Consider the following 24,733-nt stretch of genomic DNA (forward strand, 5'->3'; position numbering starts at 1 on the left):
GGCGGGGGAAGGCATTGAGCTGCCATGGGCTGAAGAGCTACAACAGTTGCTAAGATGCTCTCTGTTTTGTCCTTGCTACTTCCAGATGTTTCCTCTTTCTCCCCCAATCCAACTCTTCCACACCCCCACATGATCTAGCTAAACTAAACGTGACTTGGTTGTGAGTAAATAGGATGAAGACTGGTTTGGATAAAGATACAGAAGTAGCACATGGTACAGACAAGAATGTTGTGCCTTGGCTTGATTAAATGGTATAGATGTGCAACCTGCTCCTGATCAGTTTGTCAAGTGAAGATCCTAACAGGTTCTCAGTTGGCTTTGGATCCTGAGGCAGGTGCAGAAACCCAGAGAAGGCTGTGTCACTGGATGGCATATTGAACAGTTTCACTCTTTTTCGTACAGAATTGTCCTCAAGGGGATCACTCAACCACTTGCTAATGCAACCTCCTACTGTGAATGGGCCAACTTAGCAAGTACTACTTCTGAGCCTGGAGAAAGTGTGCTGCCTGATGCATCACTTGTCCCTGATGAAATCATGCTGAGTGTGGTTACACAATCACTGAACAGGGAGATGGATGTTGAGGTACTGTGGCATGTGAAAGTATACCTATTACCTCTTTCTGCATCTCAGTTTCCCTCTCAGCTGAAGCGGAGTCACATTTCTGTCTTTTAAGGATATTTCTGAAAAGCAGTACATGTAGTTAAAGGCATAGCCCATCAAAGTGCCTACATGTATGCACTGCGTTTATGCCTAAGTGATATACATTTCTAAAAATATTTCCTTTTTGCAGCCTCATCTACCCTTTAATTGTTCACTTCTCTTTCCTGTCATCAAGTTACAGGTTGGCTGCCCTCCAGTGTCTGCTTCTTTTGCTTTTGGGGTATCTCTGGCACAGGTCCCATGAATAGACTGAATTCTTCTGCCATGATGAATGTGTCTGTTCTTCTTTAGCTCTATCCCGTGCCTCTGGCTTAGCTGAGTCATGCTTTCTCTGTGCATATGCTTTCAGTTGTCCCCATGTTCTTGTCTCTTTCCTCTCCAAACAGGTCCTGCTAATTGCTTCCAAGGCGGGTGGGGGGTGGGAAACCAACAAAGTGACATGACCTTGTCTCACCTGCTACTTCTTTAACTGCTGCTTCTCCTGCAGGTATGGCTTCCTCATCTGGGAAGAGCTCATCTTCCTTCCTTTGACTTCCTTACCTTGCTTTTCCACAGAACGTCTTCTCCTTTTTCTCAGCTAGTACGTTTTTATGTCTTCTTCTAAATACAGTCAACCAATGAAAAACTCTGTTCTCTGCCATCAGTTTATCCAGGCAACTACCTTTGATTTTATCTGAAAATCTCTTCTTAAAACCTTCCCATCCACCAGTTTTTGGAGACACATTTACAAATAGCTTTTCAGAAGGTCTGGATATAGCCCAAAATAGTGTCCATGATCTACTAAAAGATCATGTCCTCTGATCCATTTTTCCTTTGCATCTTATGCCCAAGTAAACTTATTCACAAACATCAGCATGGCTTCTCATCCTATGAAGGGCAGATCTATTCCTATAACACAGCTGCCTTTTTTTTGACTAAATGTAGAGTTTGATAGTCTGTCTCTCTGATATGTCAGGGCTCAGCCTTTAGTTGGACCCAGCACAATCAACATCTTTCCTTTCCTAAATCATCCTTGCTCCTTACTGACAATGACATTATGGTCTAAGTGCCTTCTTCAATTCTTTATATCCTCATTTCCAAGCCATGTTTAAATTTTGCACACACTTTCAAATGTCTTCACTCTTCATACACAGAAATAAACTGTCATTGGAGCTGTCATTATTTTATGTCACATTTACTGAAATCTCCTATTCTCTAGCCCTGACAAAAATGATTTCATCTCCTCATATCAATTCAGAATCTCACTGCAAGGATAATTTTCTCACTCTGCTTTGTTGAATCTTCCAGCCTATTTGTTTACACTTCTGGGCAGCATCAGACTGCTGAGCCTTAGCTCTTATTTTGAACTCCCTGGGATTCCTCCCTCTCTGGGACCCCCCTTTCAGTTTTACAAACATTTGAAAACATTATATCATTATTTTTCGAAGCCACTTACTACAGCACTAACATAAACCTCGATAATGTTTGTCCTCAGGCATGCCGAGGCTGAACATATGATCTTGATGACTCTTGTCTTACACTAATCAGACAGAGTCAAGATAACAGTCTGCATCCTCCTGTTGTATCCTGTCTTAAACTGGAAGCTACCAAGAGCAGAATTACCTTCTCTTTTCTTACATGTTCCTAAAGTACCTGACACATGGTCCATCATAATGGAAATAAGCATACTGCAATCCCTATTGCTAACACTTCAGAAAAGTTTCTTCAACAACATTTTGGGTGGTAATTCTGTAAATAATTTTACATAGTTCCCTGCTTTGTTACACAGTGTAACTGCTTCATTATCCTCTTTCCTTCTTGCAAGACCTCAGGAGAACTCACACTCTTATTCTTTGGTGCATCTGAGTCTATAAGCTTCTTCCAGGAACAGCTCTGGGTACAAGTGCCATCAAAATACTGCACCAGTTGAGTCATATTAATTGTGCTTATTTTCTCTTAATCTAAAGCAAATGCAACTGCTAGGCAATTCAGTTTAACTTAAATCTTTTGTAGTTAATGTCTCAGCCAACACATAGTAACTTGCTTGTGTGTCTGAGCTTTCTTTAGCTCCCTAGTGGAGTCTTTAAGTATTTTGTGTGGATCTCACATAGTGCAAAGAGAATGGAGATGATGTCAAATAGTCAAATTTTCTCAGAAAGCAAAAGTGTGAAGATGTTTGTATTAAGTATCAAGCAACACTTCCCAAGTTTGTTGTTGAACATCCCTTCAGTTAAGTGCAAAACAGGGAATTAGGAGGGGAGGGGAGGAGGGGGAGAATGCGAAATGGGGAAATAGAAATTATTGTTATTAGTATTATGTACTAGCTATTTTGTGCTCTGGAGGGGCTCTTTTCAAGTATGATTTTTGTCTTGTGTCTCTAACTGGAGTCTTGTGGGTTGTACCCAAGTGTACCCCTGCACTTAAAGCACTTTTCTTCCCACTGAGATGAAGATTGAAGCTGTACTCTGAAATGCCAGGTAGTACATGCCATTTCAGGGGGGAAGCAAGATTTTCCAGCAGTTATTTGTCTTCTGGATGTCTTGTGTGTGCTCAGCATAAACTGTGTTTCCAGTAAAGATGTATTGTGAACATACAGTCCTAGAACCACAGTGAATCACAGCAACTTAATCATCGTTTTGGGTCCCTGCAACCACAGAGGAGACATCTTCATCTTCTTTTGGTTAATTGCTGGGTCTGTAGGTCTTTCTCCACTTCGGTGATTTCTGATGAGACCTACTTTCAGATGGTAATTTTTTTTCTGGCCTGTTTGTCTTCTGATTGAAACCTTCGGGAAGGTTTAGAGACAGCTACTCAGCATGCTTAACTATTTCGCTTCTACTTTTGGCCCATAGTATTGTTTTATAATACATCACATTATATAATATTTGGGTCCTATATTTCTGGCTGCAGTTGAGCAAGGACATTGGATGCTCAGTTAAAGTTCGTGTCTTTTCTCTACTGCTGCTTCTCTATTCTTTCAGTCTTAATGAGGTGACACAGTAGGAACATATGGGTTGCATGTGCGACATATTATAAAATGTGCTGAAAACTCGACTGACATCCAGTTTGAACAGCTGTTTGACCTTCTGGCCTGACTTACAAATCCCTGCGGAGTTTCAGCCTTGGCTACCTTGAATTCAACATTTCAGCATTCTTTTCTATTTATATTTGTGGTCAGCTCACTTTCTTCTGTGAATAATTGGAGCTTAAACTCTGGGGTGGCACAAAACACAAAACAAAGCCCCCCAGACAAAAACACAACCCCCCCAAACAAAACAAAACAGCTTCCATTTCTCCTTGCCCCCCCCCACAAAACCCACAAACCAAACAAATGCAAGTATTTTGAGAGTGAGTCCTCCAGAGTAGTTTGATTTTTTTTTTTCTTTTTTTTTTTTTTCTTTTTCTTCTTTGGAGTAGCTTGGATTTTTTTATTCCTCACTGATCTCAACAAATCACAGGTAGATGATCAAAAGTCTGTCCACTTCATGAGAAGTGTCTTTCTTGTGCCATACTTTTTAGGAATTTGGGTGCATTTTATGTTACTGCTCAGTTGTATGTAAGTTATAAAATTGAAATTTAAGGACTGTACTTGAATTTAAGAAATATTTTAAAACCAAGACATCATGAAATTTAGACATGATATTGTGTCTTTATTCCAATTAATATTCTTGTTGTCCTATTTTGGGATGTAGGTTTCAGCAAAAGGAAAGATTGATGAAGAAAATGAAATAATATTGTGAGATGATACAACTGTAAAAAAAAGTCTAATTAGTTATTAGTTGTTAGACTGTTTATCTAATTTGTGATTTTAGATATAAACCATTCCCTTCATTTTTTCATGGTAAGAAAGCAAGACTTTTCCTTCAAAGCTGTATATTTTTTAACAAAGCTTGTTATATTTTCTGGTTTTAAATCTCTGAGCTTTGGACAGAGAGCAATTTTTTTTCTTAAGTGAAAATAGTGTTTTCTCTGAGATGCTCTGTAGAAGAGAAGCACAAAGTAGAACTAATGATAGCTTGAAAATGAGAAATCTTCTGTGGTCATGATTATGGTATTAACTTCTTAGTGAATAAAACTCACATTAGTTGATGGGATTTAAGATTGCCATATTGGCATGTTAAAGCCATTGAAGTGTGATGCTTATCTTGTTCACATTTAGGCTTTCTTCAAGATATTTTCTCATCACTGAAAAACTGAGGGTGAAATGGTCAGTAATAGCTCTTGCCCGGAAAGACGAAGTGCTTACTGGTATTGAGTAGGACTTTTGCGTTCAGATATACCCCTCTGAGCTCTGTGAGCTCCCTGAGGTGTTTCTGGTCATGCCCACGTGTCTGAAAAGCACCACCACGCATCACAAGGTAGTAATTCAGTTGTCTTCTGTCAGTGGTATGCCTAGAGGAGTTGTATCCAAATTTTTTGATCGTCTTTCAATCTTTCCAATATTTTCCGCGACTTTAACAAGACAGGAGAATTACAACCTTGTTGTGCTTGACAATGCTTGCAAAAAAAGGTGTGCTGAGTTATATCTGGTCAGAAGGCATGAGAAGCTATCTAGCTGCCAAGAGAAACAGGATGCGTCATGGCACTTACTTGAGTAAAGCCTGAGAGATCAGCTAGGAAGACAAATACACCATTCCTTCCCTATGTCAGAAGTGTGTGTTGAAAAGTGTGTCATTGCTGATTTTAAACTAAGACAATTTCAATTATGGGTGTTTCAAATCCTTATGTTAGCCTTAGGCTCTTCAACTGGTATAAATTGTAGCTCGGCTGCAAGAGGAAATACCAAGCGTGGGGTTGCTTTTCTCCAAGCATTTACTGTTTGTTAATTATTTGTGTATTTGCTGGCAATTTTTTTTTCTTGTTGTCAAAATGGCATATGGCATGAGAGATAAAACTGAATTAATTGAAAAATTATTTAAAGGTGATAATAAAAGTAACTATTGAGGTTGCAATTATGGTGAGCTATACACTGCCATTAAATAGTTGATAATACTAATTTTATTTTGCCTTTATTGATATTTTTTATGATTGGAAAGTCAAAGTTATTTTGTCTATTTGCTTTTCTTATGTAAAACTTGAAAGATATGTGTGTAAGAATTAAGTTAAAAATGGAGATACTCCACATTGTAATATAGTCATTTAAATGTAACATAACATAAACAGCTGGGGACTGGTTTAGAAGAAAAACAAAAGAGAGAGAATCTCTCCTTAGAAGAAAAGGAGAGACACAGGCAGAGACTTGACTTTATACAAAGTGTTGTGAGACCAATAATCTGGTGGAATCTAAGGGAAAAAGTTTGGTGAAATATGGCTTATGACATCAAAAAAATATGAATCTTCTGAGAAAACCAGGAAATGGTTCGTGTGAAAGAACAAGTTCATTTTTAGTTTTCTGTAAATAGTTTCACCGTATTACCTTCTCCTTTAGAAGAATGTTCATTGCTTTCCTTTCAGATTTTACTCCAATGAGGACAACCCCGGAGAAAAGGAGTAAAGACAAGTGTTAGCTTCTGGAAGATTTAAGAAGCAAGTAGTCAGAGCTGCATTTGTGGGAGTAGCAAATAGTAATCTTGAATGATTTATTTCTGTGTGCAGATGTTCTGGCAAAGGCTATGGTTCTTACAAAGCAAGAGTCATAGTAAATCCTGAATGTCTAGAGGCACTGATGGCTGAAGAAAAGCATTGCAGTAATCTTTTGCAAACAGTAATAGTGTTTTCTAAGTTTTATTTCAGCTGCCAGGGCTAGCCAGCTTGTTATGCTGCCCACCCTGGACAAGACCTCCTCTTAATGTTGGTGGGAGGCTGTCTTCTAGCAGACATTTTTTACTATGCTCTTTTTGTGTGGTGTAGCAAGTTTTGTTCTCTTGCTCATTGCAGACATAAGGTAAAGATGACTGGTAGCAATTTGAACCGATAATGAAAGTTAATGTGATTAAAAGAAACTCAAGTCTACTGTTGAAATAGTCTAAAAGCAGTGAAGTTGCTGCTGAAGTTGCAGCTGATTAAAGTGGATTCCCAGGGTGAAGTGTTTCTAATAGCATTTTTTTCATCATATCGTTGATCTTTTACCCTAGAGGTGATTATTTTTCCTCCCAACAGTCCATATCTGATCCAACTCAGGTGTCCTGAGAACAGTCACCTGCCCAGCTTGCTGGCCTGTCTGTCCTGGACCTTAAAGAAGTTTCGTGTTACATACTAGCACATGGACCTCGATGTTGATTTAGCAAATGCCTGCTGGTTAAAATTATCCAGAAAAGCTCTCAAGAGAGCAATTGGGTTTTCTCAATTTTCTTGTTCCTGGAGTAATGCCTTTCACTCATGAGGAGAAGATGACCACGTGTAACTCTCTATGGCTGAGCAGCCTCCAGTGTAGTGCCAGAGCAGTTTCACCCTTCTGGGGTGCCACATGCCAGGGCATTTTGCCATTGCTATACGTCACCCCATGGAGATTGCTTTAAAGCAGACGTGATGTTTGAGTACAGTGCATGTATTTTTTGTATCGTGAAGGGTGGGAGGAAGATAAACTCTTCAGTGTTCCTTGTCTTTTAACGAATAATCAAGCAGGACTCTCAAGACCTCTGTTTCTTGTGAACTTTGTGAACATGGAATGCAAGTCTTTGACAGAAGAAGCAGCAAGTCCCCCAGACATTACTTACTTCATCCTCATAGTCACTAGCATAATGATTTTGCTTTATGGTTTAAAAGCTTTTCTCTTGACATTTCTCTGAAAGTGTGAATGCTGGCCTTTTGTATAGAGCTGTCAATATAATGAACATTGCCTGGGAAGAAGAAAGAAGAGGATTCACGTCTAAGCTTCAGAGAGTGCAACAGTAGCCATTTTTTATGGCCTTTTGTTTTCAAAAGCAGGAGAGGCAAAAGTGTGCTCCTGTTACCCTCATGTGTTGCTTTGCAGTTGTGGTAGTTGTAATGGGACTGAATTTCCTTTTACCTTTCCTGTTGTGGTGGCAGCAAAGGAGTTATTGCTCAGGACATCTAGCTTTTCTGGATGTAGGAGAAAACTCCATCCACAGTGTTCTGTGGGACAGCTGTAAACATAGGAAGGACTGGTCAGCTTCTACTCTAGCCTTGGATTCATTGCCTTAAATCAATTTGTTGCTGCACCTGAGATGTCTCTAACAAGGGGGGGCAGGACGGGGGGAGGGAGAGGAATTGAGCCCCTCCTGGCAGCTCAGAAGCACTGCAGGGCTGTGGGGAGGCCATTCCCCACCTGGGGGACTCCCGTCTCCGAGGTGGGTTTTTATCCCGATGGCCACTGCAGGGGAAATAGTAAAAATACTCCAAGAGGAAAATGCTACTATGTTGTGCTGGGCAAAGGGTCCTGGACTCAGTTTGTTCTTAAAATGGCACGGGGCAGAGCTGCAAGCCAGGGTGTGCCAGGCAGCCTCCCCTTGTCGGCTCTATCTGACAGAATTTGTTTTGGTCAGTTTTATTTTAGAAAATACAGTTCATTTTGATGACAATACCTTTTCTCTTCCTTTTTTCCTCTGAACCTCATCTTCCAAATTCACAACATGTTTTCCCGTGACTTATTGGTGTGATTAATTTTTTCCATTTCTACATTTTGCATAAAACCTTCTACAATACCTTGACAGCAAGTGTTTGTCAGAACTGCCTTCCAGTGAGTATGTCTCAGGTTTTTGTCACTGTGATGATTTGCATTTACAATTAGTGCAGACGTTCTGTGCCTTTGTGGTTGGGAGAAACGTCTCCTTCATTCTCTCTTTAGGTGCCAGATCTTGCAGTATTCCCTCAAAACTGTGTTTGGATTGTTGTCTCAGGAGGGCTTTGGACTTTTATTTTCCTGCCCCTTCTCTGTGTTTCATCTTCTGGGCTAGCAAAGAACTGAGAACTGTGCATCATTGGAAGAGAGCAGAACACCAGGGAAGCAATTCTTTACACTTGGAGTGTTTGTTTGTTCTTTAACTGCACTAAATCTTCATCCACTCCTGCAGCAAACTGAACTTGGCCTGTTTTTATTGCCTGCCACAGCCAAAGGGCCAGCTAGGAGGCACACGTAGTTGCAGTATTCCACTCAGTGTTTCTCTCTGCAAACTCTTCCTTGGCCTTCAAACATAACAGGACTAGGAATTAGCTCAACACTATAAGGAGTCCGCATGCAAACTCACATTTGGGGTAGACACACCTCACTAAACATGCCATTTTGATTTCTTGTTTTTTGTCTGTGAGTCTACAGAGGCAGCTGAGGCATTTCTCTTCTGTTGAACCTCTTATTTCTTTCTTCCCAGCCCCTCTCCTCCCGAAGGTGGTGAGCAGGGGTTCCTGCAACGGCCTGCTCAGAGCTGTCATCACCTGTAACCTGCCGCACCTGGGCTTCCCGGCTGGACTGACAGGACCTGGCCGTGATCCAAGCAGGGCGATGTCTCCAGCCCCTTTCTGTCTCCAAGACGGGAGCAGTGAACTTTGTTCCAGTTTTTCCTGGCCCTCTCCCAAACAGAGTCAGCAGCAGTCTTTTTGAATTGTTTGCAGGTGAGGGTAGTGAATAATTTCAGATGCATTTGAAAATAGGGTTATAACCCATGGTATTATAAAGTGACAAAGGCAGTTTCTTGCTGCTAGACCTGTGATAACAACTCTTCTGGCTTTTCAAAAGGTAATTTTTATTTAACAAGCATAAATTCAACCATTGTGACCAAAGCTGAAGGTATACTCTGACAATTATGACTTACAGTTGTACTTTAATGGGCTTACTGTTTCCTATGTTAAAGGTGAATCTGTAGTTTCATCTGCAATTGGAAACATAGTCATGGGGACCAAGGTGGGTGGGACAGTCCATGAGCTTTTGTGGACAGTGCCTTAACATCTATTTGTCATTGCCCTGTGGCAAAGCACCAGCCTAATCAACTTTCCTGGTGAGCCAGTAAATGAGAGAAAATCTGCAGATCAAGAAACTCCTTGTACAAATAAGATAGCCGATGTAAACAGCTAATTAACCAGTGAAGTAACTGACTAGCTCTGATTAATTAGTAGTTAATGGTAAGATTCTGTCAGATTAAATTGATCTCTGGTAAAGGACAATTATGAGTTTACAGTCACTGGGATTATTTTTCCCCTGTAGTGTTGCAAGAACCGCAGTTAAAGGTAATGTGATAATTCAGGACTATTATGTAAGGCTGTCTCCTTGCCACAGGACAGTGCTTTAAGCACTGCTACAATTTGGGACAATGCCTGGTGAGATATGTGGCTAAGTAATCATTGATTTTTTTAGGAAAATTTTTGTAGCACTATCACTAGTTTCATGTCGCCTGTCAATTCATTGCCCACTGAAGTGCAGATAGTTTCAGGCAGCCAAATAAACAGCAAGCAGAGAGGTTTAAACCTGGTGACCAGTGTGAGAAATGTAAACACATGGAAGGCAAAAAGCTTATTTTCCAGGTTGTCTTACAGCCTTGACTTGGTGCTTGGCAAAGCAGAATTTAATATTTTTATTTTTGAGCAGTTTGTGTCAATGACATCTGAACAGGAACTGAGCTACACACATTTTGGGTGCTTCTGCAACACAAATAGTTTGAGTCATGTTGCTCAAATATTTTGCTCAGAAGCAGGAAGGCATATGCCCATTCATGTCATCTGAGGGATGTCTGGAAGGCATGTCTGGCAGGCTTTTACCGATCTCATTGCAGATGGACATACTGTAGCTTGTAACTGGGAATAGACAGTGTCAGGACTTGTGGATTTTTTACCTCCACAAGAGGAATATTACTAATGAATTAGAATTGCTTTTTGCAATTAGAATAATTGGAACCTCGGTGTTGGTGGTGTGTGTGCGGCGTTTTTTTTTTTTCCCCCCCTTTTTCCACCCTTAACATTGCCTTTGATCTTTAACAGAGATACTTCTATTTATTTCAGAAAATATGATGTAGTCAAATGGAAATGATTGCAAGGTATTTCTGATAAGTCACTTGCTGTATTTCCACATTTGTTGCATCAGCTATTACTCATGCATATACTTGTTTACTACTCTTCCTGAGCGGCAAGAGTGAAGTGGGACTAATAAAGCTATGCAAACTGATATTTATAGTTCAGTTTTTGAATCGAAATTTTAAAAAAACCTCTAAAACTTAAATTAAAAATCTTACAGCTGAAACCACTTTTGACATATTGTATTAAATTCAGACTGAAATTAAATTAGTTGCTTCAAGCACCTCTAAGAAAAGCCAAAGAAACATAGGTATGGTTTACAAACTGATAAAGTAAATTTATCCCCTTTGCTTTTGTCCAGTATATCCATTACATTTTATCCTCCAGGAAGTGAGAAATTCAATTTTGTTTTATCCTTTATAAAGCCATTTGAAGTGGGAGAGGTTTCACTGTGCCTTGTTTTATTTTCTCTCATTGTTTTTTTTTTTTCCCCTTTGCAATATTAGTGAATAGAACATCCATCACAACAGATTGCAATCCTGGTGCACTTCTTCCATGTGAGTGCCTTAATCTGTAAGCTGGAGAGTTTCCCCATCCTGTTCTGAGACCTTATCTCGTTCTAAATGGAGAGGCTTAGGAAGAGGCCTGGAATCCCTCATCTTCACCTTGGTGTTTAGGGTACACCATGCAGGGGGTGACTCCCTGCTTCAAATTCAGTGTCTGCCTAAGTCAGGACAAGGATACACACATGGATGGCTCCAGTCTGTAATATAGTGCCCTGAGTGCTATGAAAAGAGCTCTCTGGGCCAAGTCTTCTCCTGCTGCAGCTGTTACAGTTAGAATTGGGACACCTTCCTGATGGTATGAGCTCAAGTATTGTCTACTACCAATGTCTTAATGACTTGCCAAGTTCCTGAGCTCAGGTGCAGCTTTGGTGGGCTGGTAAGCATTTCTGCCAGCAAAACTACCAGCTCTGGGCAGGCTCATGATCTGCCATGGTGTGACCACATACCATTGCAGAGGGCATGTGTGGGGCACAGCTCAGCCAGGGATGCGAACTGCAGTGTCTGGGATGGGAATATTGGGGGTTGGGGGGGCCTATTGTTGCCAGAGACAGCCCCTGCAGATTCAGGCTGGACCATCCAGTAAGGTGGGTTAGAGACTAGCTCTACTTGAGTGGCTGTATTTATCCAGCTCATTCTCCTAATTCACCTATCTGTTTAGAAAAAAGATGGTATTACCACAATGAACCTGCAGAAAATTGAAAGGAAACACTAATTTTACTGTAGTGCAGAGCTAAACAGGTTATGCCCTTCTGAAATGTTGATGATTCCTTTCTGAAATGTTGGTTTTGCAACAGCTGGGTGCACTTGAGTGGACAGAAAAATCCTCATGCTGTCTCACAGTGTAACTAATTCACTCAGGTGGTTTTACTTAGGAGAAAAAACTCAGGCTATGTGTATGAGAGTTATTTTTGCAGTGAATATTTGTGTGTTTTTTTTTTTTTTTATATTTTTTTAACCCCTCTTTATACAGGGAATAATAAATCATACTCTAACTAAAATGAGACATAAGTTGGTGCTGCTTTTGAAAACTGGATGCTGGCTTGAAGATTGCTTATCCAGTGTGTGGAAACTAAAAAAAGTTGGGGTGCAAGTCACTGAGAAGGTTGTGTTGAAATCTGTTTAAACTCCTTTGGCACAAAGCATGCAGGAGGAAACATTTCCTTGCCAGTTAGCTAACTTCTCCTCTTGCTTCTGGTACTATGGCTGATTCAAATCTGTGCATTTCATAAAATTACACTCCACCCTCCCCAAAGCACACATGAAATAAAGCAATGACAGGAAAAAGTCCACATGTCACAATAATTACTCTAATTTGGTCTGTTATTCCCTTTCTGGCTCAGTATTTGAAAGCTGATGTTAATTTGCTTGTATAACAAAAGGTGTTTCCTCTGTTTGTTTATGCCAGCTATGATTTCTAAACATCCTTGAAATTATTTGCCATAACAGCTCTCCACATCATGATATTACTTCAATTTGAGCCACTTATAGAAAGTCCTTATTTCTATTTTTGAATACAAACAGTTGGGAGCCAGAGAAATATGTGTTGTTTGCCTTTCTATTTTTGGTTTGAAATTGCTGGAAGCCAGTAGGCGGGTTTTTATTTTCTGTTTTAGGATTTTATTTTCAAACTAAAACAAATATTGTGTATGAGGATAGGCATATATCTTAAATTACTGGTTTTAGGAAAAAGTTCTTGTTAGAAATTCTTCTGAAGTTTAGCTCTGTTTCTGAAAAACTTTGCTCGCTTCAACGGTCTTTCATCCTCTCCCATTTCAACAAATGATTGTTTCATATGCAGAGGTGTGAGTTTTGTAGGAACTTTGCTAGCACCAAAAGGTGGTTAATTTTCCTTCATTTTGTGCTCTGCGTTCATTCTTCTATCATCCAGACAAAGGAAAACCATGTAGGGAATTGACTATTTATTGTTAATACCAAATGAAATCACCTGAACGATCACCTAAAAGGATAACTGCTAGCTTTCTATATCTTTGGAAAATAAAGCCTATCATCTGCTGTTGGACCGCACAGATTTTGCTGTCCAAAAGGAAAAACTGCAATTCACTATGGAGTGGGTGTTCCAGTGTGAGATCTCATCCCACTTGGCAGGGTGGACAGATTAGCTAATCAGAATTCCCAGAAAACACTGGGAATAACTCAGTCAAACTTAAATCAAAATCATATAGATTTCTTTCAAAGTAAAAAAGAAAACAAACACCCCTCCTCCCTTCCCCCCTGCCCGCCCCCCCAACTCCAATCCAACAAAATAAAAAACACCCCCACAACCACATCCATTAATTTTATTCTGTTTATTTCCTAGAAGAGCTTGGACATCTTTGAATTAGTGTTCCTTAGCACAGATTGACTTCTAAATAAGTAAAATCAGGTAACATAACATGGCGTTATCTTTGGAAAAGGTCTTTTCTTGAGGGGGTGGGTGGAGTGGGAAGGGTTGGCAGGTCAAAGTGTATTAACAAAATTTTTTACTCTACTGTCAAGACTTTAATTATATGAAAATATAATATAGAAGCAAACAAAACTTTCTCTTTTTACAGCTTTCCCACTAAGCTTTGAAACCATTCATGGAAGCTGATGGCAATGCTCTCGTAAGTATGATTGAAGTTATGCCAGAGTTACTGATCAGCTGAAGAGGTCTTATGCTGGAGTTGTGTCCCTGTAATCAGAGAAGATTGGGCAAAATAACAATATCTAAAAAAGATGTTGCTTATGGGCCAGACCAACCGGTTAGGCTGCCACAGGCTGCCCCAGTTCTGTTTTAAGGGTGAAACAAAGCCTACTGTATGGGCTCAATGCCACTTCCAAGTCCTGCTCCTCAATGAATGAGAAAGCAGTAACTTAGGACGCATGAGCTTAGCAGACGATTTTCTTACATCTGTCTAACACTTGAGAAGCTTAAGGAAAATACAGCTCTGTAGAAGATGAAGTACTGATCATAGCTGCCTTTGGTGCCTTCTCAGCCTCATGCATTGTGAACCGAACTTCATGAGACATGAAGTCTGGAAGGTTCCTGCCTCACCTAAGAGCTTGCAGCTGCAAAATAGGTTGACTTCCCTTGAAACTGAAGAGGAGCCAGGTGTGCCTACTAGCAAAGGACCTGGTTCACCTAACTGTAGACCATGCAAGGCTGCCGGGAAGAAATGGTGAGTCATCTCAATGTATGACTCCCTGCCAGGGGGGACAGAGACACCCATCTGTAGGCCCGTCAAATCACCTAGAGAGGCTTGCTGCCTGGCAGGGGCCAGGGTCCAGGATGTTGTGGAGAGACTGACAAAGCTTGTCCAACCTTCTGATTTTTACCACCTACTGGTACTCCATGTGAGCGCAAATGATACTGCCAGTATATGCTGAGAGCTCTCCAGATGGAAATCAGCTTTGCAGAAAAGGACCTGGGAGTCTTGGTGGACATCAAGTTGAACATAAGCAACATGCCTTTGCTACAGAGAAAGTAAATGGTATCCTTGGCTATATTAGAGAAATTATTGCCAGCAGGTCAAGGGAGGTGATCTTTCTGTTTTATTCAGTGCTGGTGAGGCCACACCTGGAGCTCTGTGTCTAGTACAAGAGAGATGTGGACACACTGGAGAGAGTTCAATTAAGGGCCACAACGATTTTTAAGTGTCTGGGGCATCTAATAGAAAAGGATAGGTGAGCTAGGACTGTTTAGCTTGGAGAACAGACTCAAGGTGATCTTATCACTGCACACAAAAATACCTGAAGGGAGGGTGCAAAGATGATGAAGCCAGGTTCTTTTCAGGTTCCTTCTGAACATCAGGAAAAAACAGTTTTTTCACTGTGAGGGTGACAGAGCACTGGCACCGATTGCCCAGGGAGGTTGTGAAGCCTCCATCCTTGGAGATATTAAAAAGCTGTCTGGACATAGTCCTGGACAACCACATATAGGTGTCCTTGCTTGAGCAAATGAGTTGAACTAGATGACTTCCAGAAGTCCCTTCTGAGTTCAACCATACTGTGATTTTGTGGAAAAACAGGATTTCTAAACTACCAGAAGTCTCCCATTGAAGTAGTCACTTTTCTCCTATATTTTTGCTCATCAGTGGAGCCTACCTGGCTGAGAAGTGGCAGTGAACAATGTTCAGTTGTACAGCTCCATTTGCAATAGGTTCATGGGTGTATTTTCCAAGTGGAGGAGTAGTGGACAGCAAGCTTGAAGCTGCATTGTTCTGCAGGATCACTATCCCACCCTGTTCAGTGCTCAGGTCTCAGTAAACTGATGAGTAAACCAAAATGTATCAAAAAAGATTAAAACCTACCCTGTATTGCCATCCTTAAGCAAAAATGATGGCCTTCCTAAAGTTGCAAATAACTGTTACATTTATTTTGGAGCTTTCTGAGGGTCACTGATCTTGGATTTTCCCTGGTAACAAAAAGAGCTAGAATTAGGTCTGATTTTTTTGTTTGTTTTGCATTTGAACCTATGATAATGAAATCAGGAAACTGAGCATTATAGAGAAACCTCCACCATTGTCAGGACTGTAGTAAAATCATGACATTTAAATCAGTTTCAGATTGTTCCAGTGACTATGTCTGATAGTTACAGTATATTCACATCTGAAACTGCTGTTATGCCCCTGGTCAGTACCATTGGTTTTACTGGCAATAACTCTGTCTTCCACAGCTTTTCTCTTTGTTCTCCACTGGTGTTAATGTCTCCTTCTAAGACTTAAAAATATCTCTTAATTGATGTTCACCCAGGGTCACTAAAATGAAATATTATTGACTCCTATAAGTCAGTTTTCAGAGGAGGAAATTTTAATTTACTTCTTGTGGAAGCGTTTGTAACTGAAGACTTGCTAATGTGTTGTGTTCTTGTGAATAACTGAATCCAAATCCTTCTGGTGAGGCATTTCATGAATTTTGTGGTAGATTCATTTAAATATAGGTTTTCTGTTGGTTTAAGATGAAACCAGTTTTACTTAAAACTGCTTGTTTATTGCATAAAATATCCATCTGATTCCAAATGCTGGTGCTTTGAAGAAAGAAGTTGCTTTTGTTTATTCATAAATCAACAAAATTTGGGGAGGTGATTTTGTGAATAACACCTGATTTCATTGCTGAAGTCTGGGATTAGAAGTTCCTCTTTGCAAATCAAACCAAATATTTTTTTTTTTATAAGATGATGCTAGGCTTCTGAACAGCACTCAAAACATTTAAAAGTTGCTGAATTCCAGGTTTAGGATTAATTTGTTGAAAACTTCAGCTTTTAGGAATACTGGGAAAGAAATCCAGAAATTTGTCTTAATTCACAAATCCTCACTCAACAGTGGTTTTATCCAGGCAAACTAAATGCAGTGCTGACTGGGGAAACTGCCCTTCCTTCCCCCATTAGTTTCCCAAATCCTCCCACAAAATATGAAGAGATGAGGATTCATCATCTCTGTCAACTTGCAGCAGGATGCCATCATTGCTGCTGAATAATAAATGTACATTTATAAAATATTTTTGTTACCCCAAGATCTTACTAGGTAATAGTTTTTTTTTCCTCAGTCTGTATATAAAGCAGGCCCTAACAGATGATTTTACACAATACGGATATTAACCCCTTCTTGACAGATGAGCCATAGACCATGTTATTTTGCTTTAGGTCATCAATAAGGTTAGTGGAAAGATCTACTACCTCCTCGCTTGTTTACAGAGAGCCACATCCTGTCACAGTATTGCTCTTCTTGTCCAAATTTATGTTGATTAAAGATGAAATGACCTCACTGCAAAGATGGGAGGTTGCCCCACTACATAGTTTTTGTGCAAGGAGACTTGATTCATGTTTATTTTTCTCAATATCACTTTGTGTAGCTGTGAAGGAAAGTAATTAGCGTGACTGCTTAACCCATTGATTCAGTGAGACTATATATTATTTCCATGTGTCCTAAATAAGGCATTAGTTTCTTCATGATGAAGACTCAAAGGGTGGCCGGTATAGGATGGGGAACTTGTTGAGCCTCTAAAAGAGCAGATATATTTTGTCATTGCTTTTCTTTGTCTGTTGTCATGGTGAATAGTCTGAGAGAGAGGTGCAGTGGTAGAATTAAAAAAAAAAAAGAGAGAGAGAAAGAAAAAAGGAGAAAAGAATACATGATGATTAAGCAGGAGTCTGAGATTATTCATTCCTGGTAAAGCCTCCCACAAGTGTGTTTTTCAGGTCGTCTCAAATAGGCACTAGATAAGCACATTGCTGCGATATGCAGTTCTGCATTCTGATGCGTGCTGCAAAGATCACTGGTTAGAGAAAGTTCTAGCTCTTGTAAATACTGGTGGCAGTGCTCTCTTCTATTTCTGTTTCCAGATGGTATAGCTTTACTCACCTTTAAATCGCCTGCAGGAAGAGCTATTAAATCCTTAAAGAATAGTATGAAATGGGGTTTTGTTTTCCTGAGAAGCAGAGGGGCTGCATTAAGGATGTTCATAGCGTAGCTCTGCAGCGGATCAGGTAGCTATCGGCTTTGCATAGCAACGTTGTGGCCAAGAATATTAAATCATACATCACCTTATCAAGCATTTGTCAACTGGAGGCTTCAAAACCTTCCTAAAAATAGAAAAAGGTGAATGCTTTTGTTCCCATGCTAGAGATGGAAAGGTTGAGGCAAAGAGAATTCAAGTGCTTTGTCCACGGTTACATGATCAACCGGCCTGTCTGGGGAGAATTTACTTCAAAAACCATTTCTAATGACCTCATTTTTGGTCCATGGTCTTCTGTTCTAGTTTCATTTTCAATGTGTTTATGTGGGATGAAATATATAGGTTGCAAATGTGTAAATATAATTCAATTGTGTTCTTTTTGCCGTGACTAAAACTCTCATAGATGGTACAGCAAACTTCTGGCATATTTATGTTTTATGGTTTGGATAATCTGCCAGATTTTTGTGACTTTTTTTTCTTTAGAGAAATATTATGAAATTATTACATGGGGGAAATACATTCTCTGCACAAAAAAAAAAAAAAAAAAAAAAAAAAAATATGGAATGAGCTAAATGACAATCAGACACCTGGCATGTATTTTTGATCTCCCCATGTTTATAAACACTCCTTGTGGACTGTAATGAAGCATTAAAATGCTGAGTCCTAACTTCTATTTTTTAACTTCTAAACACAGAATACAATTCAGGCAAACACGTAGCAAAGCAGAAACTGCCTGTGGGTGTGAAACAGGAAGCACTAGTAGATAGACACATGTATAATAGAGCTACATTTGCTCTTGCTCAACTAGATATACATCAATTTTAATTAACACGTTTCATGCTTCAGCTACTAACGTCCCTTCAGCAGTGAGTGGGTTATGCATTTCCATCCTGCATATACCACCAGCATCACTACCACGTCCTTCTCTAGCTTCCCCCTCCCCTTTCTACACAAATATTGCAACACAATCTAAAATTTCCTCTTTTCTTTCCTTCCTGCATTTCTTACAGGTTCCCTTGCGTCAGAAGACAAAAAAGAAAAGTCAAGGTAATGAGAGATTGTTTTTTCTTTTCTCTCCTGGGTTCCTCTTATTATTTTCTTAGTATGTCTTATTCTTGGGAGGGTGAGGATTTTATACTGCTACTCAGCTTGTAGAAGACTGCTTTTTAACTCAGCTGATTCTTGCACCAATTCTGAGAAAAATGACAACGGGTTGTTCCTTTGGACTAAATCCTTGTGGTATGTTAATTGAATCAAAAGCTGGAAATCAGTGAGGTAGAATCAGCTGCCTGCACATACACACACGCTAGCGGTTTTCATGTACTTGGCATAATAGTTTTCTCTAGCTGACTTAAATAGATGTATTCTTTTCTGTGCAGCTGCATGAAGGGAAATACATGCATGCTTCTCTTAAAAGGATATCTTTTTAATTTACAAAATCTCATGTGTGGTTATCTTAGCATTAATTAATATCTGCATTATCTATAGCTTACTATTTTGTTTCTGCATGTCAGAATGCTTTTCAAGTGAATGTGTGTTATTCTCACAGCCATTATAGATCTTAGTGACTTCTAAGTATATTTTAAGATCTGTTTGGATCACTCGCTGCAATTGCTAAATAAGGTTTAATTGGTAGCAACATCTTTCCTGGTAATGCACTTTTAAACAAGCAGAACACTGTATTTTTAATGGCACAGGGTTCTTTACAATGAGCAGACGGAGGATATCATGTAAAGAGCTGGGGCAAGCTGATTGTCAAGGGTGGCTCTACAAGAAGAAGGAAAAAGGAGCTTTCATTGGCAACAAATGGAAAAAGTTCTGGTGTGTGCTGAAGGAGTCATCGCTGTATTGGTACAGCAGTCAGCTGGTGAGTACAGTGTCCACCCAGCTCTGGGTGCTGGACAAAAAACATCTGCTGGGACCATGAGTAGGGAAGCTGGGGTCGCAATTCAGGTGCACCCTGGAGTTGTACAAATGACTGGGTTTATTTCTCAGCCCTGATATTTCTTGTAATCTGGGAAGTGTCTATGTGCATGCGAAACATGCAGAAAACCATGTTTTCTAGTTCAGTAAGTACTTGTGAAATGTTAACTTGCTGTCTGTTCTGCCCTTTCAAGACCTGCTCTTCACAGATGCTGGTGACATTTGAATTTGGGAAAAGCTTTCCTGGGTTGGGCAGTTTGCAGACACTTGTTATTAAGAACAAACCAGGAATGCTTCTTTACTTCTAATTAATTTTCAGAAGTCTCTCCTGCCTCTCTCTCCATCCCCTTCCATGTTGAGATCAATCTGGTGTGGTGTGTGTATTTTGTTGTTGTTGTTTGTTTGTTTGTTTGTTTGTTTCCCCCCAGTTTGCCCTAGTAGGTTTGCAGGTATGAGCATTGTCAATTGGTGATGTTTTTACTCCTGGTCTTGCTGATGTGTCATCCAGGGCATTGTAATTAAGGGTTCTCACGTTCTGCTGATTTTTAACTTCCTGCCCTGATGAGCTGATGTGAACAGTCAAATCTGCAGGAGAACACAATGTTTTGAATTAAAGGTCCAGCTTTCTGTTCAGAGCTTTCCTCAGGACAACCAGTATAGGTAGTATTTCTCTTCTATTTGATCAAACACAAATAGCCTACTCCACTTGCAGTGCAAGTGGGAAATAGTCTGAGACAAAGAACAGCAGGCCCTGGATTCCTGTAAGCAACTGAAGAACTAGGAATTAAAAACTGAAAAAGGAATGGGGGGAAGCACACAGTGAGAAATCCAGACTAATACTTTTAATGAAAGGTTATATCTGAGTGCAAAGCAGCAGTGAGTCCTAGGGAACCACGGGCTTTACTCCAGGCTGTTTGCTACAGCTCGTCTTGTTGGACAGAGAGGATGTCTTACCTGTCCCAGGAAGATTCAGGCATAATTATTCCCTTCACTTTGCTCTCTTGCACTGCTACTCCTAAGAAAACTCTTATCAAATTCAAATGATGGACTGACAGAGCCCAGCATTAGGATGTGCAGAGGCTTAGAGAATGACAACAACATCATAGGTTGAAACTCAGCAGCTTCAGTGGGGAACTGTGGAGAGGCATCAGGTTTTTGCATTTACAAACGGTCTGCCCTGGAAATCACCATGTCCCAGGCCAAGGAAAGGGTGAAAGTTTAAAGAAACCCTGATTGATTCTTGTCAATTCTTAGAATATTTTAAGAAATTAAGTGCAATCTGGACTGTTTCAACTTGTTTATTTCTATTGCACTAATCACCTTTAAAAATCTTGCTGTTTCAAGGCACAAACAGATCAGTTTAAACCATTAGAAAAATCTCAAATCCTAAGCTAAACTTGACTCATGTAAAGAGTATTTCACCTTCTCCCTTCAGTTGTGGGTACAGTGTTGGGTTTATTTTGATAGAGTAAAAACTTTGACCTTTCCTAAATGACGTTTAAAGATGGTACTGTCTGTGTTTTTTTTTTTTTTTTTTTTTTTTTTTTTTTTTTTTTTTTAAGTTTGAGGTGGGATGAAAACAACTTTGCTGGTCTTATGCTGCTGGTTTTTTGTGGGGTTGTGGTAATCTGGCTTAGCTTCCTTCCTAGACCAAGTCAAATACATGCGAGAGGGAAAGAGAAAAGAGAAAGAAAGAAATTAAGGAAAGTAGAGGGGGGAAGAAAAAAAGGCTTTATTTTTCCAATATTTGAAATACTTCTGTTTGAAAGACATGACCTGGCAGATAAACTCATCAGTGACATTAATACTCTGCAAATGCTTATTAGTATTGACTATTCTAAACCACTGCTTGCAGTTGTACTTCTGGCCAAGTAGTGTTAAGAGAGGTGAGCTGGCTGGCTGATGTGAAGTTGGAAGGAAATAAAATGAGGCAAGACTAGGAAAGTGGCAAGGAACAGATGCTGCGCAGTCCTCCACTTCCTTTAGTTGTTGTGGCCTGGCTTAATTCCAAACAAGCTTGTATCCAAACAAGCCATAGTGATGCTCATCCTTTTGCTACTAGAGAGCATTAACCATTTGGGTGAACTCGTACTAACAAAGCCTAAGAACGGGTGGCAGCCTTATTCTGGTTTATTTCATATACCTTGAAGAGCTCATACGGCTTCAAAATATTCTCAGTTTATGTCAGCCATGGCTTGGCACCTATCACAGTTCTTGTAAACATGCTAGCTGGTAAGCACCTCTTTGCTTTCAACTTCTACTGACTTTTGAACACTATTTTACATTAAAAAACAGAGGTTTCTTTGAACAACTTAAACTGCAGCCTCTGCATAATTGTAGATTTAGGCAACGTTTGTAGAATGGTAGTGACTGTGGGTGTGGGAATGAGGGAAGGTGTTTTTTCTTAATATCTGCTTACTTAATCTGGTGAGATAAGAGCCATGCTCAGAGTCATATCTGAGATGAATTATACCCATTGTATTTTCACAGATATTTTTGCTTCTAAATTGATGAAACAAAAAATAGCGGTGCTATATTCGCTTGCTTGCTTGATATTTCTTCTTACTATCTGGCCTGAACTTCCACTGTCTTCAGTGGAGTTAATCGTTGGTCCCAATGGGCCACCCGTGATGACAATCTTAAGTTCACAGTTGTGCTGAAAGAGGGGGAGTCCTGCTCCTCACGTGTCCGAGGCTTCCCAAGACAGCTCTTCTTAAAGAGACTGAAGCAAAAGGTGGTGACAGAAGAGTGGGGCTGAGGTCAGGGAACTGGGGCAGGCTGGCTGCCTGTGGCTCTACCTGACCACTTTCGTTTTTGTGAGAAACGAGTATGTTCTGTTCATGGCTGTGCAGGAACTGCAGTCAGCCAGACACTGGCAACTGTAGCATAGCAACAGGGTGCTGGACCTAACCTTTTTTTCTATTAGAGATGGAGAAAATAGGGAGTGGGTGGAATCTGTACAGGAATGTGCATTGTCCAGATTTGGGTATGTAACCTAAGCTTACATCATGTTCTTGGTGAAGGCTGTCTTCAGGCACCTCTAAAGCTCTGGATGTTTCTGTCCCTCTTATTTAATTTGCTTTCAAGTGACTCAGGTTTTGGGTCTGTCATATGAAACAGATTGGAGAGGCAATATAGGACATTTGTGATATTTGCAGATGGTAGTTCCTTCAATTTAACATAAAATAATATTGTGAAAGCCACAGCTCAAAAGAAAAAAAAAAAAATAAGAAAACACTGAGAATGGTCAGAAACAGCTGATCAGACACCCCAAGAATGAAGCTTTTCCTTCACTGAAAGCAAACCAGGGCTCACAGGCAAATCCAAATTAACTTTTGACCAGCTAGCTGCAGTACTGTGAGTGGTGAAGCTAGGGCCAGAGTGGTCTCAGCAGCCTTCTGGTAGACTGCCCGGAGACCTCTTCCCATATGTGGTTGTTCTTTCTTTAAAACGTGGATATCACATGAAGCCAGTAAAATTTCGTTTGCAGTATGGACATGCCCCCAGTCTGGGAAGCGGAAGCTTTTTGGACTAGGAAGAAACAAAGAAGGTTTGGTTCTGTAATGGAAACACAAAAAAAATGTCAGAAAATGCATCTGAGCAGTCAGATGTTCTGGGTGCACTCAGTAACACCAGACTCCTTGGACAACTGCTCTTAGTGTTTGGCTCCCTCTTTGATGTACTGTGTCAAGGTTTAAGGCAAGGCGGCAATAAACCATGGCAGATGCTCCCTGTTACCCCCTCACTTCCCACCACCCCTTTCCTTTAGATCGGAAAGATGATAGGAAAGATAAGGGGAAAGGAACAGAGACTTAGACTTCAAGTTGGAGAGTTTTAAAGGGTTTTTTTAATGCTACTAATAAATAGAGAATATATATACAAAATATACAAAACCAATCTTGAGTGCTTGATGTGGAGTTGGTGTCACTCCAGCAGGTGCAGCTCAGGCTCCCAGAAGTCATGGGCGGGACTTCACAGCAAACCGGAAACTGGTTGCAGGGGTGCAGGACCTGAGACCTGTAGATCACAGGCAGACAGACAAGGTCCTCTCTAGATGCCGGCCATGGTTGAAGAGGGCTTGACCCTCACTGATATAGGGGGTATGATGATTATGGGATGGAATATTTCAGTTGGTCAGTTTTAGTCATCTGTTCCATCCACTCCTCCTCAAACATGCCCCTCTCACAATGGAACGTGGTAAAACTTATCAGTCTTTCTTGGCTACCATAGTAATAAATCTAAACACGAGCTTCTTCAGCATTCCGTTGGTCTTCTTATCAGCACAGAGTACAGTATCCTAGGAAAAATATGCAGGCTAAAACTCAGAAAAGTACAGCCACCTAGAAGAACTTAGCTGAAAGAAAAATCACTAAAAGAGAACTGGTCTTGTTTTTAACAAAACCAGGACATATTGCTATCTGTAGAAAGCTGCCTTGAAGACAAGTGTTTGAAGAGGACAGCGTGTGATCCTGCCTGCCTCTTTAGCAGTTTTAGTTCTCAGACTGAAACCTTGGAAGGAATCAGTACACCTGCATAGGAGCGAGGGAGGGGTGGTAGGGGAAAATTGTCAAGTGTAATCACAGGCTCCTGGCTCCTTGTGCTTGTTGTGACTGTGTTGGACAGTGTTAGTTGGAAATGGATGGGGGACTAAATGCCTGTCTTGCAGGCCTTTAGGGTAGCTCAGATGGTTTTCCAAGTAGAGTTGAAATACAATTTTGCAGGATGTGTTAACGATGGTTGTCATGGGGATTCAGCTGAAAAGAAATACAAATATAAAATCAAAGGGTTTCAGGCTGTGATCTGCTGTCACTATTTAACTTTGGGTTTTGTGTTTGTGGTGTGGTGGTGTGTTGTGTGTTGGTTTTTTTTTTTTTTTTTTAGTTCACTGCATTTAAATCGGTCCTCACTCCAACAGCTTTGCCAGGAGCTGTATAATTGCAGTCTTTTAAAACAGAAATCTTTCACCTTTGAATCGTAGTAGCTGCTTCCGTGGATGATAAAAAAAATCCTTGATGCCTGTTGATTGTGTTGAGGGATTTGGAGGCCTCTGGTCCAATATCTTACATAAATTGTTTACAGTTCTATAGGTTGCCTCACTGGTGTACTTGGCAGTACTAAAAAGTCTTGAGCACTGAACTGCTCCTCCAGTGTCCATGGGGTCTTCTGGGGGCAGCGCAAATACACTGTCATGAAGCCATGAGTAGTAACCTGAAATGCGAATTGGAGCTGTTCCACAATAAAGAGATATTTTGACTTTACATCACTCTTAAAA

At 40.2% G+C, this 24,733-nt stretch overlaps 1 protein-coding gene across 19 annotated transcripts in view; it reads left to right on the forward strand.

The window, feature by feature from the left end:
* The window catches only part of IPCEF1 (interaction protein for cytohesin exchange factors 1), a 76,152-nt gene that overhangs the window by 16,211 nt on the left and 35,208 nt on the right, over positions 1–24,733 (forward strand). For 6 of the 19 annotated variants that reach the window (XM_065057349.1, XM_065057363.1, XM_065057350.1 and 3 more), the window contains exons 2-7: positions 403–583; positions 8,908–9,148; positions 13,424–13,489; positions 13,659–13,709; positions 18,549–18,585; positions 19,236–19,405. In XM_065057349.1, the coding sequence (XP_064913421.1) occupies positions 13,686–13,709; positions 18,549–18,585; positions 19,236–19,405 (231 nt within the window). In that variant the 5' untranslated portion in view covers positions 403–583; positions 8,908–9,148; positions 13,424–13,489; positions 13,659–13,685. Of the gene's footprint in view, positions 1–402; positions 584–8,907; positions 9,149–13,423; positions 13,490–13,658; positions 13,710–18,137; positions 18,405–18,548; positions 18,586–18,627; positions 18,778–19,235; positions 19,406–24,733 lie in introns of those variants that run through there. The other 13 variants (XM_065057357.1, XM_065057359.1, XM_065057360.1 and 10 more) reach the window with 9 other exon arrangements.

This window comes from Columba livia, chromosome 3 (assembly GCF_036013475.1).
Source record: "Columba livia isolate bColLiv1 breed racing homer chromosome 3, bColLiv1.pat.W.v2, whole genome shotgun sequence".
NCBI classification, from domain to species: Eukaryota; Metazoa; Chordata; class Aves; order Columbiformes; family Columbidae; genus Columba; species Columba livia.